General features: G+C 43.0%; 1 protein-coding gene across 1 annotated transcript; it reads right to left on the reverse strand.

Moving 5' to 3' along the window:
- Positions 1-1,364: 1,364 nt before the first annotated feature.
- Positions 1,365-2,558, reverse strand: LOC126606517 (polyamine oxidase 2-like). The gene has a single exon (XM_050273904.1). It carries the CDS (start codon positions 2,104-2,106, stop codon positions 1,621-1,623), a length of 486 nt encoding a protein of 161 aa, XP_050129861.1. The 5' UTR covers positions 2,107-2,558; the 3' UTR covers positions 1,365-1,620.
- Between the last annotated feature and the right edge of the window lie 12,390 nt (positions 2,559-14,948).

The following is a 14,948-nucleotide window of genomic DNA, read 5'->3' on the forward strand; positions in this document are numbered from 1 at the left end:
TGAAGTGATGAGTCTCAAACAGGAGATTATGGGGCTTAAGCATGAGAATAAACAGTTGCACAGGCTTGCACATAGCTATGCTACAAACATGAAGAGGAAGATTAACCAGATGCAGGAATCTGATGGTCAGATTTTACTTGATCATCAGAAGTTCGTGGGTTTGTTCCAATAGCATTTGCCTTCGTCTTCTGGGGTTGTACCGCGTAATGAAGCTCCAAATGATCAACTTTCGGTGCCTCCTCCTCCTAGGGTTCCGCCGAGTGATGTGGCTTCAAACAGTCAACCTCCGGCGCCTCTTCTTCCTGGAGCTTCACCTAGTGGTGAGGCTTCACACGAGCAACATTCGTGAAGGCTCCCTCCTGTTTGTTCTTTTTTTTTTTTTTTTTTTTTTTTTACTGATGTAAAATGTACATTTCTGTAAATTTTCAAAGAAATCAATAAATGAGCCTTATTTCATTCTTTGTGTGTGTGTGTATATATATATTTAGTGCCAAAAGCATAAAGAATTTATTTATTTATTTATATATATATATATATTTTTTTTTTTCTTTAATCATGGTGCACCTATTTTTTCCACATGGTGCCAGACGCACCAAAGATCAAACTTCCTTTTTTTACTATATATATATATTATTTTTTTTTTCTTTAATCATAATGCCAGATGCACCCCTTCCCCCTTTTTTTTCACGTGGTGCCAGCACCACTTTGCTCCACTATCCCATTTTTTATTATATGTTTTGTATAAATTTTGATGATGGGTGAGGAATTTGCAGGAGGAAAGAAGACGGACGGAGAGCTGCGGAGTTGAAGCCCGAGGAGGCAAAAGACGGAGGAGGTCTCTGGGTGTGAGTTGACAAACTTTGGTTTTGTGAATCACATTCGGAGGCAGCAGCCATGGCGGAGGTGCGGATGCAGTGGAGGATCTTCAACAACCATGTAGGGTCTGTCCTTGATGATGACGACGGAGAAGGATGAGGGTGACCTTGATGTCGGATCCAGCTAGGAGTCAAGCTTGGTGGTAGTGCAAAACGTCAAGCTTCATGACCGGCTAGTCGTTTGAAGACGGTCACCGAAGTTGGTGGATGCTGAGGAGGAGTCTCGATGCTGTAGAGGTGGTGGATCGGTCGAGAAGAACCGCACCGCTTAGTCTTCAAGAACCTCTGGTAGACAATGGTTCCTCCCAATCTAAGCTCTTTGTGGCTGCTTCTTTCCAATCAGGTAGCTTCGGCTCAAATGTTATACTCTTTGCTTTAAGCACACCAAGAGGAAAAGCAACAACAGCGGCATATGCAACAAATGTTCTCCCATCCTCTACTGTTACCTTCACCCCATTATATCGCCTTGTTATTTTTTGTGACCCTGTGGCTCAAGCGAATGTCAAGACCTTTGGCTAAGGTGTTAATAACAGGGAGGTAACCCCTGACCATTAAACCATGGCCACCAAGGAGTAGTTCTTCCTAATCCCAGCATTTAAGTGAAATTGTATCCGCATCAGCAACAAACCATCCTTCCATTCTGCACAAATACCACTGCAGTACCTTATGCGCAACTCCCTCCAACCTTAATTCCGGTTTCCTTTAAAAAACAATTGAGAAAGCACGGGTGATGGACATATCCTCACTAAATTCCTGTCTTACCACGTCTGTCTTTTTTCAAAATGTTCTCAAATACTTCACCAACTTTCGTGACCAAATCTTGAGGAACTTGATTCTCATCCATATCAAAGAGTGTATAGCTTTCCAAGTCATGGTCATACAAGACAGAGTTATCCTCACTCGTACGGTACAAGGGTAACCCCAATGTTCCAATCAATGGTGCCAATGGATTCTCTGTGCATACTCCATGCAACCATGATGCACCCAAGTCAATAGGGAAACCAAACGAGTAATCGGTGCAAACTCGACCGCCCAGCCTGTCTCGAGACTCCAACAGCACAACCTGAATTGATGCATCATGTAAAGCCCAAGCAGCTGAAATGCCTACCATACCGCCACCTATCACTATTACAGATGGGGACGGCGCCGTCGCACTCGATGGCTGCCTCTTCTCACCATTTGAGCAAAGAGCTCTGCGCAATTGAGGATTACTGTTGCTTCCAGACGCCATGGTGATTCAAATCCAAATTGGTATTGGAATTAAAATTATAATTTAAATTGGGATTTAAATTATAATTAAAATTGGGTAATACTAATAAGGGATTGAGGGCTTTCCTCTCGAATTTAAGAAGGGGTAAGAGGCAATTGAGGGGAGTAATGGAGAATGAAGATCAAGAAACATGTAAAGAAATGATTGGAATTTGGAATTCAATGTCCTCTTTGTAAAACCCAGCTTTCCCAACTAGCTCGTGCGACTTTCTTGTTACCTAACGATTTCTCAAACAGCCGCGATCAGCGATCGGCTTCCGATTTCCGACGAGAGATCGAGCGTAATCGCTCACCAGAGTCGCCGGCTCTGGAGATATTCGGGGGTGAAAGTCGGGATTTTTGGCTGTGGATTTGGGTGCAAACAGAAATTTATGGGGTTTTGGTGAGAAATTGGCGGAAATGGAAGGGGGAATTCTGGAGAGAAAGAGATTTGAAGGGAAATAGTCGGAGAGACCTTTGGAGGCTAGGTTGATGAAGGTGGAGAGTCGAGAGGCATGCGCATAGCGTGGGGTGGGCCTGGCATTTGGGCTGTGTGCCTCAGCTGCTAAGACCTGTGCGTGGAAGAAGACACAGATTGGGCTTTGAGAGCCGGGCCTGGACGTTGGACTTAACGCAGGCTTGGGCCTGGTGTTGCTTTGGAGTCCATGGCGCTTTCTGCCTTCTTTTGTTGCTGTTTGACCTAGACACACACACACATATATATATATATTTCCTTTTTTTTTTTTAAGAAATTGTATTATTATAATTTTTTTTTTTTGTAAATACATAATAACATGTGTTTTTTTTTTTTTTTTTTTGATGTGACTGAACTCGAAATTGAATGCTCGAGCTGCCTACGTACCCTTCCAAAGAAAGAAATCAAGTCATAACGTAGTTCAAATGAGTGATGAATTTAACAGTGATTTTGATGATGATTTTACCGTACACAGTTTATGCTCTTGCGGGCCAGGAGCTTTGGTTCATGCATTTTAGGCTCGTGCGAACAAAGAGCATAAGTTGTCGCCTTTCAGGGGTAGTAGCGCTTCAAGAATCTGCCATTGATAGGGCCGATCTTCAAGCCGTCTTCCGCCATGATTAAGTAGGCGCCATTGGTGTAGACTTCTTGTATTACGTATGGTCCATCCCATTTTGACGTGAACTTGCTCTTTGTCTTATGAGTTGTGATGATAGGCCTACGCAATGAAAGGACGAGATCTCCCATTTGAAAAGAACGAGGGAAAACTTTCTTGTTGAAGGCCTTGGAGAGTCGTGCTTGATAACACTCCAAGTGTTGCTAGGCTTCGAGTCTTTTCTCATCCAGGGCTTCCAGCTCTTGAAGGCGCAACTTTGCATTCTCTTCGTCTGTCAAGCCTTCTTGTAGAGCCATCCTTAGCGAGGGGATTTGACTTTCGAGCGGTAAAACAGCTTCCACGCCATATACGAGAGAATAAGTGTAGCTTGGGTAGGCGTTCTATATGTCGTCCTGTATGCCCAAAGTGCTTCGCCTATTCTTTCATGCCAGTCTTTCTTTGTTCTGCCGATTACCTTCTTCAGGAGGTTGCACAATGTCTTGTTAAATGCTTCTGCAAGACCGTTGGCCGGAGCATGATACATGGAGGATTTGTGCTACTTGAACTTGTATTTCTCGCAGAGCTCATCCACGAGTCGGTTGGAGAACTGTTTTCCATTGTCAGTGACAATGTAGCGAGGCACACCATATCGGTGGATGATATGTTCCTTGATGAAACGGACGACAGTTTCCTTCTTGACTTCCTTCAGGGGTATGGCCTCAGCCCACTTAGAGAAGTAATCTGTTGCAGCCAGGATGTAAGCCTCTCATGTAGATGACTTTGGCGCAATTGGTCTTACGACGTCTAATCCCCATGCATCGAACGGCCATGAAGTAGCTGTGGGGTGTAATGGTTCAGGCGGTTGATGTATGAAGTTGGCGTGAAATTGGCATGCTTGGCACCTTTTGGCATGTTCTAGGCAGTCATTTACCATGCTTGGCCAGTAATAACCCATTCTTTTGAGCTGGAAATGAAGCTTTGGTCCAGACTGGTGCGCTCCACATATTCCTGAGTGTGCTTCTTCCATGGCTTGATTGGCTTCTTCCTCGCCTAGGCATCTTAGAAGTACTCCTTCAAAAGATCACCGGTAGAGTGTCCCTTTGTAATAGAGGAAGCGATGTGCTCGTCGACGTACTTCAGAGCGGTGTTTTGGATCATCTGGAAGGATTCCTTGCTCCAAGTAGTTGATGAGAGGCTGTCTCCATTCTTCAACGTTGACCGGAAGTATTGAAATAACGTTTGTATCACTTAGTACTATTTCAGTAACAAGCAGGATTACCCATCTTTGGCAGACTGGCACGTTTGTAGCTTCGTCTTCTCCTAATGTCATGCTCGAGGCTAGGTTAGCGAGAGCGTCTGCCATTTGATTCTCTTTTCTTGGCACGTGTTCTAGTGTTACGGCCTCAAACTTTTGTAGCAATTGCGTTGCCAGCCGGAAATATGGGACGAGGTCATCTTTCCTCACCTCATATTCAGTCAGGAGTTGATTGATTATGAGCTTGGAGTCACCGTATATCTCAAGGGCTGCGATTTCCATGTTGATTGCCATTTGGAGCACGAGGATCAGTGCTTGGTACTCAGCGACGTTGTTGGAGCATAATTCGCTTAGCTGGAATGAATAAGGTAGTATTTGCCTTTGTGGCGACATGAATACTACTCCTGCCCCCGCTCCGTCTGCTCGTGCAGATCCGTCAAAGAACATCGTCCATGTCGGGAATATGTCGATGTAGAACACCTCTTCGTCAGGCAAGTCGTCTGAGATTTTCCAATCGGCTGGGATTGGATGGTCGGCAAGGAAGTCTGCTAGCGCTTGTCCTTTGACGGCTTTAGTTGGGACGTAGATGATCTCGTATTGATTGAGAAGCAATGCCCATTTAGCTAGTCGTCCTGTCAAAACTGGCTTAGACATGACGTATTTGACCGGGTCAGCTTTAGCAACCAAGTGGATGGTGTAAGCATGCATGTAATGTCTGAGCTTCTGGATGGCAAACATCAAGGCAAGGCATATTTTTTCTATTGGGGAGTAGTTCAACTCAGCGCCGGTGAGCGTTCGACTGAGGTAGTATAGCGCTCATTCTTTCTGGGATTCGTTTTCCTGTGCTAAGAGTGCTCCAATTGAACTTTCTTGAGCAGTAATGTACAATACGAGCGATTTCCCTCGTACAGGTGCCCTCAGGACAGGTGGACTTGATAAATACTTTTTTATGCTTTCAAAAGCATTGTTGCATGCTTTGTCCCATACGAACGAAACATCTTTCTTCATGAGTCGACTGAACGGTTGACAACGCCCTGCAAGGTTGGAGATGAAACGTCTGATGAAGGCTAGCCGTCCTTGTAGACTTTTCAACTCGTGCAGGTTTCTTGGCTCGGGCATGCTTTGAATGGCCTTGATCTTTGATTGATCCACTTCAATGCCACGATGCTTGACAATAAAGCCAAGGAACTTTCCAGATGTGACGCCAAATGCACATTTTAACGGGTTCATCTTGAGGTTGTATTTTCGCAACCTTTCGAACACTACTCGCAAATCGTTTAAGTGATCTGATCTTTTCTTTGTCTTGACCACCACATCATCTACATAGCATTCTACGTTCTTGTGTAGCATGTCATTGAAGATCTTCTGCATTGCGCGTTGATATGTAGCTCCAGCATTCTTCAGACCAAAGGGCATCACCTTGTAACAGTAAATACCTTTTGGAGTGCGGAAGGCTGTTAGTTCTTCATCTTCAAGAGCCATACGAATTTGATTGTATCCAGAAGAACCATCCATGAATGATAGTGCCTCATGGCCAGTGGTCGCGTCCACCATGATTTCGATGATTGGCAAGGGGAAGTCATCCTTTGGGCAAGCATCATTGAGGTCTCGGAAGTCTACGCAAACACGTATTTGTCCAGATTTCTTAAAGACTATGACGATGTTGGAGATCCACTTGGGGTATTGCACTTCTCGAATGAAACCTGCTTCGATCAACTTGTCAATCTCGGCCTCGATTTGTAGGATGAGCTTGGATCGATAGCGTCTTTGAGTTTGCTTTATTGGTCGCGTTCCGGGCTTGACTGCAAGATGATGCACAGCAATGATAGGGTCGAGGCCGGGCATTTCCTTGTAGGTCCAAGCAAAGACGTCTTTATACTCTAATAGCAGATGGTAATACTTATCTATCTCGTCTGCACTTAGTAATGCACTCACGAAGATAGGCTTCAGCTTCTCACTTGTGCCTAAGTTGAGTTCTTTGAGATCGTCAACCGTGGCTTGCCCCCCATCTTCGAGTTGTGACGGTGCTGCAGTGACATCTTCCTCGAGGATTTCATCTTCTTCACCTTCTTGGATTGTGATGTGGAAGACGTCTTGGGCCTCTTCTTCGGTGTTGACCTCTCGAGCTTGTTGGCATGAAGATTGTCTAGTGTGGATGATGGTGCACCTTTTCACTTTCAATGATCCAACTGTGTTAACTTCCAAAATTGCTTGGCGCTTCATTCTTGAAGGAATGAAACTTCGAACGTCATCCTTTTCTGTCAGACGACCGATCTTTTCTACTTCACGTGTCGTTTTTCTCCTCCTGGAAGGCTCTTTGGCTTCTTTAAGTCTTTCCATAACTGACTATCGTGGAGGAAAGCTAGTCGTATTGCTTTGTTTCTTAGGTTTTGACAACCTTTTGAAAACAGAACTTCGAGATGCTGAAGTGTTAAGCCTTTTGAAGACAGAAGTTCTGTTTTGACCGCCAATGAGTTTAGGTGCCGAAACTCTGGGCTTTGAACAATTCATTCTATCGAATACTGATGTCCGGGGGGCAGGTTGAGGCTCCTCTTTATCTTGTATAATGCTTACACTGATGTTGAGCGCTAGCATTTTTTGCCTTGCTGGAGATCTTCACCGGTGCATTTGGTGTGAAGCCAAGTCTGACCCCGTAACCATGCTTCTCTAACTTCTTCTGAGTTTTAGTGAGATCACGTTCGTTGTCTTTGACGGTGTTCAAATCATTATTTCCCAAATTTGCAGAGGAGGTGAAGTTGTACCCAACTTTCGACATAAGTTTGTAGGCGTTTGGATCAAAACCTTCTTCGGTCCTTTTGGTTGGGAGAAAGCTTGGTTCTACCCCCTTTGGCAGGCCTTTTATGAAGCCTTGTGATGGTTTTGCAACCTTAGTGTCGCCTAGCTGTGTCAGAGGCAAAACTGTATTTGTTTTGAGCAACTTTACATTATCTATGTGCCGCCGTGCATCGGCTTTGCTTGCTGTAGTTTCGAACGGGGATTGACCATTCCTTCTTCTCGACGTCGGGATGTATCGGAAGACAGGTATGCTTGGTCCATTTGAGGCCGTCCTACTTCCTCTGGTTGTTGCAGGTTTAGAAAGCTCATCGTCGTTTTTGCTTGAAAATGGCATAGCTTCTTCTTCTTGCTTCTTGGGCATAGCTTGCCACTCCTGCTTTTTAGGTGCTGCTTTGCTCATGGATTTAATCTCTTTTGGAAGAGTTTCGGGCACCATGTCTTCATCCATGTAGAACTTGGCGTCTGCAAAATGTGATTTGGCTTCGGTGAATGGCTTGGTGTCGCCATAGATCACCTTCACTCGTTCTCAGTAAAATTTTAAACATTGGTGAAGGGTGGACGGTACTACTCCATTCGCATGGATCCAAGGCCTTCCTAAGAGCAAACCGTAGGAAGTTCTTGCATCAATCACGTGGAATATTATGCTTGACTTGAGTTCACCAATGGTCATCTCCACTCGGATCATGCCCATCGCTCTTTGTCCTCCTTGGTTAAAACCTTGGATTAGTAGACGGCTTAGGGATAGTTCATCCACCTTGATGCCGATTGCGGTCATTGTTGACTTTGGCATGATATTTATGGCTGACCCGCCGTCCACAAGCATGCGGCTGACTTTGTGTTCCCTTACGTACCCAGAGACGAAGAGAGGTCGGTTGTGAGGCTTGGATCCTAGCAACAAGTCTTCGTCGGTGAAGTGGATTGTGTCCTCGGCGGCACAGCATGTGGCGCACTCGTGTGGCCGAGGCCTCAAGCCTTCGTTCTTGCTTTCTTGCACTTCGTGGTCGTTTGGACTTGCTAAAACCGTTGCCAATGCCCTTCGTATCTTCTTTGGCAATTGTAGCGCTTCCTCGATGCTAAACTGTATTGGTAGACCTTCTTCAGGTGTCAGAGTATTTTCTCCCTCAGCGGCGACAATTTTTCCTTTTGAGGGTTCTACCATTTCTACTTCGACCATGTGACATGCGGTGATAGTGCAATGTTGGAAGAAGTCCTCCGGGAAGTACTCGTGCAAGGAAATGGGAATGCGTGGCTTTTGCTCCGCAGGTTCCCCAGCATATATTGGCCTAGCAGCTCTTATGTTTCTTTTAGGCTTCCTATTACCGCGATGGCGGTGCTTTCTCCCTTGTTCCCCCTTTGGCTTTATAGCTTGTGGTTTCGGTTTCCTCGTCCTCTTATAGGTCACCAATGTCCATCCTTTGTCATCGTCAGTAGGTGCGTCCTGGTTGCTTGCCCCCAGTGACGGTGGTGCAGAATGTGCAGTGTGGTTTGAGTATTGCCGAGCATGGTCAGGCATTTCTTGAAGAAGCACGGGATCAAAGGATCCGAACACGACCGTAGTGGTGTGCGTCGCAGCTGTGTCTTCTAGGTCGAGCTCAATCCGTCCTTGTTGTGCCAACTTCATGATGAGTTCTTTTAGGATGAAACACTTGCCCACATGATGACCCACGATACGATGGTACTTGCAGTACTTGGGATCGTTGGTACGATTCATCTCTTCAGGGCGTTTGCATTCAGGCAACTCAATCACCTTCTTCTCCAGCAAGTCGTCCAGCATTGCATCCATGTCGGAGTCCGGAAAAGGGTATACCTTCTGCTCCAGTTCCCTCAAAGTGTTTTTGTACCTATCTTGGGTGTGGGAAGGCTCACTTCTTTTTATCTCCTTTGCTTTGTTATTGAAGGAGATTTTGACGGGTGCGGACGAGGTCTTGATAGGGATGGTTTTTGTGGTAAAAGCTTCCTTGGCGGGCTTTTTCCCATGATTGTCTGCTCTTGAAGTAAACACCTTATCCCTTTTGAAATCGGTGATTGGCTCATTCTTTCCATGGTGGGCGATGCTCAGTTCCATGTCGTGGGCACGGGTGGCTAATTCTTCAAAAGTCCCTGGCTTGATACCTTGAAGGATGTATTGTAAACCCCATTGCATGCCCTGGATGCACATCTCGATTGAAGAAATATCGGAGAGCCTGTCCTTACAGTCGAGGCTTAGATTACGCCATCGGTTGATGTAGTCCATGACTGGTTCTTCCTTCCATTGCTTCGTGCTCGTCAGCTCTAGCATGCTTACAGTGCGGTGGGTACTGTAGAAGCGATTGAGGAATTCTCTTTCCAACTATTCCTAGCTGTTGACGGACTCGGGCTCCAAGTCCGTGTACCACTCAAAGGCGTTTCCTTTTAACGAGCGCACAAACTGCTTGGCGAGGTAATCTCCCTTTGTCCCTGCATTGTTGCAGGTTTCGACGAAATGTGCGACATGTTGCTTCGGGTTTCCCTTTCCGTCGAATTGCATAAACTTCGGCGGTTGATAGCCCCTCAGCATCCTTAAGGTGTCGATTTTCCTAGAGTAAGGCTTTGAGTACAATGTGGAGGCATGGGAGCTCCCTTCGTACCGTGCCTTGATGGTGTTGGTGATCATCTCCTGCAGCTGCTGGATAGAGAGAGATCCCATGAGCGCCGCTGCTTGGTCTGGTTTCGGCTTCCCATCGATTTTCTTCACCAGAGGTTCTTCGTCTCCGCCAGCTCCTCCCTTTAGTGGATCATCCTCTGGGTCGGGTTTCTCGTTGTCCTGCGCCTCCAGTCGGTTGACTAATGCTGCGATTTGCAAGTCTTTTTCTTCCACAGTTCGAGTTAGCCTTGCGATTGCTTCATTCATTTGAGCAAGCTGTTCATCGATTGAAGTTGCTCCAGTGGTCATGACTTGCATGACTGAACTGCCGCTTGAATCGGCATCGGAGAGCATGGATTCGGAGTATTCCCTTGGTCTTTCCCCCCTTGGTGCCCTTAGTGAGGCTAAGGTGATCACAGGCTCGTGCCTTGGGTACTCTCGTTCCCTTGGCAGAGTTGATGCAGAGGTGAAAGAGGTGGCAGAAGTAGCTTTTGCTTTGCTTCGAGTCGTGATGCCCAAAGTGACACCACTTGCGACGAGGGCGCCTTTGTTCTTTGCGCCGATTATGGGAATAGCTTGAGCCTTCCTTGATGTCATTGATTTTGGAAGTGTGCTTATATTTCTTGAACGGAGGAAGAGATGAGAGGTAGAAACAATCCCACCGGGCGTGCCAATTTGTGAACACGGAAAATTCCTGAAACGAAAGAGACAATAACAACGTGCACAAACAAATATTTGTATTTGAAAAGTTTGGGTTACAATCTCTCTCAAATTTGATCCTCTGATTCGATCTCCGTAAGGTGTTGATTTGTGGATGTGCGATTGATCCAAGGGCTGTTGGGCTTGATCTAAGGATGAATGTTCTTCAAGGGCTGTGGGCTTGATCTTTGAAGGTGGATTTTGAGCGGGTCTTTAAGGAGCCGTTGGGGCTTGATCTTGAGGATGAGCGTTTCTTCAAGGGCTTTTGGGCTTGATCTTGAAGGTTGATGGATGAACGGATCTTCAAGGGGCTTTTGGGCTTGATCTTGAAGAACAGTTGGATGTGTGGATTTGTTGATGTTGTTGATCCAAAGGGCCGTCGGGGCTTGATCTTAGGATGAACGGATGATGAACGATGAACACTTTCTTCAAGGGCCGTCGGGGCTTGATCTTGAAGGTGGACGATTGTTGGTCCACGGGCCGTCGAGGCTTGATCTTGGAAGAACGATGAACGAAGAACGAAGAGTCTGTCTTGATTCTTCGGGAACCTGGATGCTTGAGAGCTTCGGAGTTTCAGAGTTTCAGAGCTTCAAGGTTTTGGTGTTATATCCCTCCTTTTTCCTTTTCTTAGTGAATGAATTAGCCTTCTATTTATAGAGATTTCCAAGGCCTAATTTTGAATATAATATTCCAGATGAAATAAGTCGTTTCTGCCAGGTGTTGACACGTGTCCTGTTTGATGACTTTTCCAACTTATTTTGATTTTTTGTTTAGACACACGCTACGTGTAAAATTTATGTAGTACATGAGCGTTGAAACTTTGATTTATCGGTCAACATTTATTTACCGAAATTTCGATGTCTACAGTTCTATTTTTATTTTACATAGTTCTTGAATTGTAATTATCACTTTTTATTTGTTTTGGTCAAATCGCAATGAAGACAAACCAAAATTTGGGTGTTCTGGGTAGTCACAAAAGCAATGGAGGTCTCCTTGCCTCCCTCCCACGTTTTGTAGATTTTATTTATCATTATTTGTAACCATGTCATTTATTGATTGAAATTCTCCGCATCACTTTTAATTAGGACTATTGGATATTATCGGATTTAAAAGTTAAACAAAAGTGTAATATTTCAAATACAATAATAAATAATAAATTATGAAAGAAATTTTTTGTTGCAATCAATAATCAATATAGTAATAAATAATCAATAATATAATGATTCTAAATATATTTAAAAAAAAACATAAAAACATCCACACGGGCTGATGGCATGGTGAATTTTCAAAAGGCGGTGTGGTCGTTTGAAGTAACCACTACGAGCATATCGCGTGGTGGTTTTGATATTCCATCACGGAATTAAAAACCGTTGTAAATTATTCACTTTTAACAACGGGCCGGAATCTAACCGTGGTGGATTAATGTTATCTACCACGAGCGACACTTGACCGTGGTAATTGAATAGTTTCTACCACGAGTTGTTGATGCCCGTGATGGAATTGACGTGGTAAATATGCAGTTATGTACTAGTGACCGATGGTATAAAACATTATACCATGATTTGCATGCAGCAGGTATAAATTATGTCATAATTTGCAATTCATTTCTTTAGTTGCATAAGTATTATTTCTCCTATTAGAGTATGTGTTTCTTTGAACAGCATATTATTTGAATCCTTGATACCAATACAGACTCGGTGTTGGAGATGATGGTACCCATATACGTGTTGTACATAATGTATACTCTAAATTAGACCATGCATCACCAACAGTTGGCCAATTTGGAAATGAGCTACACAATTACTTAAATTATAATAATTACTTTGTTGGATTAAACTAACACGATTTATTGAATTCAGCTAACATGGTTTAAAGATGCAAGAAGAACTTTTGGAGAACCAACATCAGTTGCTGCTCGAACAAAAATGTCTCCTAGTGAGTGTAAACATATTTCACGATACGTTTATAATAGAATTTGTTGGAGTTATTAGGCTTATCAACATTGTTTTTCATTGTAGCTGAATGGTGGATCATGTATGGGACTGATGCACCAACTGTTAGAAGGTTAGCAATCAAAGTATTATCACAAACAGCTTCCTCATCTGCTTGTGAAAGAAATTGGAGCACATTTGCACTCATACACACAAAGCAAAGAAATAGGTTGGTTCATAGTCGGTTGGAAAAATTAGTTTATTGCTACTACAACATGAAGCTTCAAATTCGAGATAATGAAGCAGAAATAGGTCATGTCGACCGTGGTGACCCACTAGATGTGTTTGATATTGTTGCTGAAGATGATGATACAGAGGGTAACCAACTTTATCAATGGATTAGACCTCTTCATTTAGATGATGATGAAGGCAACCAAGCTCTTAGAGTTGCTGAAGAAGCACGTAATGAAGGGATAAATGTAGAAATAGTATTAACGAATGAGGTGGGATCTAGCAGCGCTGACTATTTGGAAGAACTTTTGCGCCCAAGACCAAGAAACACTGGAATTCCACCTTCTTCCAATCCTACACAACCACAACATCGTGCTGATACTAATGATAGCTCTAGTACAAGATCAGGAGGAGACTCACTTACCACCGGAGGTGGGAATGATGAAGGATATAGTGGAGTTGGAGGTAGTGGTGGTGGATATGGAAACTATGTTAGACCACCTCCCGGATTTATGAGCCCCTTCACTGGTGAGGCAAACTTCACGCATGCAACACAGGATGAGGACCATGGCAGTAGGCGGGCAGGACCAGGAATTGGTGCCATAGGGAAGGACTATACTCGTAGAGAAAGAGGCAAGGGGATTTTGTCAAGTCAAGAAAATGACTCGTTATCTATAACTTCGGACTCTGTTGGAGTAGGAAGTAGTAACTATGGTTATACTCATAACCAGCCATTTCCCTACCCTTCATATCCCATTCTTGTTGGGATGGAATCGAGCGACTCATGGAAACAATCTGAGACTCAATCTTCAAATGATTTTGCTTATGGACAAGGTCAACCAATCTCGGATCCATATGGGTGGCATGTTAACAATTACATGCAAAACTATTTTGGGGATTTATCATTTGATAACTACTCTTCACAATACACTCACTCTACACATAAAGATGATGAAGATAGTGAAAAATTTGAACCTCATAAGAACTCTATGTGGTACTAAGTCACTTATGTATCTTACCATGCAATGTATAAAGTGTAAAATATTGTACTAATTCATTATATATAAATGATTATGGTGTGTTTAAACTTCTTTCATTAATTACTACATATTTTCTACACTCACAATGTTTGCCAGCTCGCTATATAATCAACTTGATAATGTTAAATCCATCATGCAATGCATTTCCTTCCAATTTTTTATGATAAACTAATAGATAATTGACTAAATAAACATCCTACAAAGTTTCAATAAAAATTTCCAAGTTTTTCTTACAATTTCCGTGGTTTCCATATTATTTTTATCGATATCGATATTATCCCGATATTTCCATCGATATTTCCGTGTTTTCGGACTACCGATATTTCCAATATCATCGATATTTAATACCTTGATTGCAGGTGAGGGATGGATGTAGTTGGCCTGAAAAATGGTGGAAGGTGGCCAGAGTTAGAACCGAGTCGAAACCGATTTTGTTTTGTCTTGGGTGTGGATGACGGGAAGAGGAAGGTTTCTTCTTCCTTTTTTTTTTCCTTCTCCTCATTAGTCCTCTCCCCTCCTTAATTTCATATTGGTCCCTCAACAACTAATCTAATTGGTCCTCAACTTTGATTGGTTACCATTCCCACATGGTAGGAGTTTAATTAATTTAAAACCCATAGTTTAGTAAAACGATTCCAAACGTCCGTAACTATACCGTTATAATTTGAACTGGCAAACGGCTTTCGCCTATATGTTCGTGAGATTGAGTTCTATTCAAAAATATAAATTGTGACCTCGAAAGAACTACGGATTTTAAATAATTAATTTCCAAACTTCAAACTTCGTAACTAGTTTAATTAAAATCTAAATTCAAAGAAATTAATATAAATTTCCAAAAATAACATAAAATTTCAATAATAACAATACGTAGATTATAATAGTGAAATTCGGGAACGGGATTTCACAAGTATACTACAAAATTACTTGAATCTATCAAAAGTGCTACTCTCACCATATTTTCATACCACATTTATACTACTTTTCCAATAGAGATGAAATCCATATGTGTTGGTGAGCTCTACCTCTATTAGAGGGATGTTATAAACGTGGCATGAAAAATGTGATAAATTTAGTATTACTTTGACTCTATACATAAACATGTACTAAATATTTAGAAAGAACAATAAATTACATGTACAAAAAAAATTGAGAGTGTTAGAAAACTTGTAAAATATATAAATTTTCAAATTACATTCCAAAC

This window comes from Malus sylvestris, chromosome 16 (genome assembly GCF_916048215.2).
Source record: "Malus sylvestris chromosome 16, drMalSylv7.2, whole genome shotgun sequence".
NCBI lineage: Eukaryota > Viridiplantae > Streptophyta > Magnoliopsida > Rosales > Rosaceae > Malus > Malus sylvestris.

Bases quoted from the DNA above. Each gene is read 5' to 3' on its own strand.
- LOC126606517 (XM_050273904.1), bottom strand. From the start codon at position 2,106: ATGGCGTCTGGAAGCAACAGTAATCCTCAATTGCGCAGAGCTCTTTGC.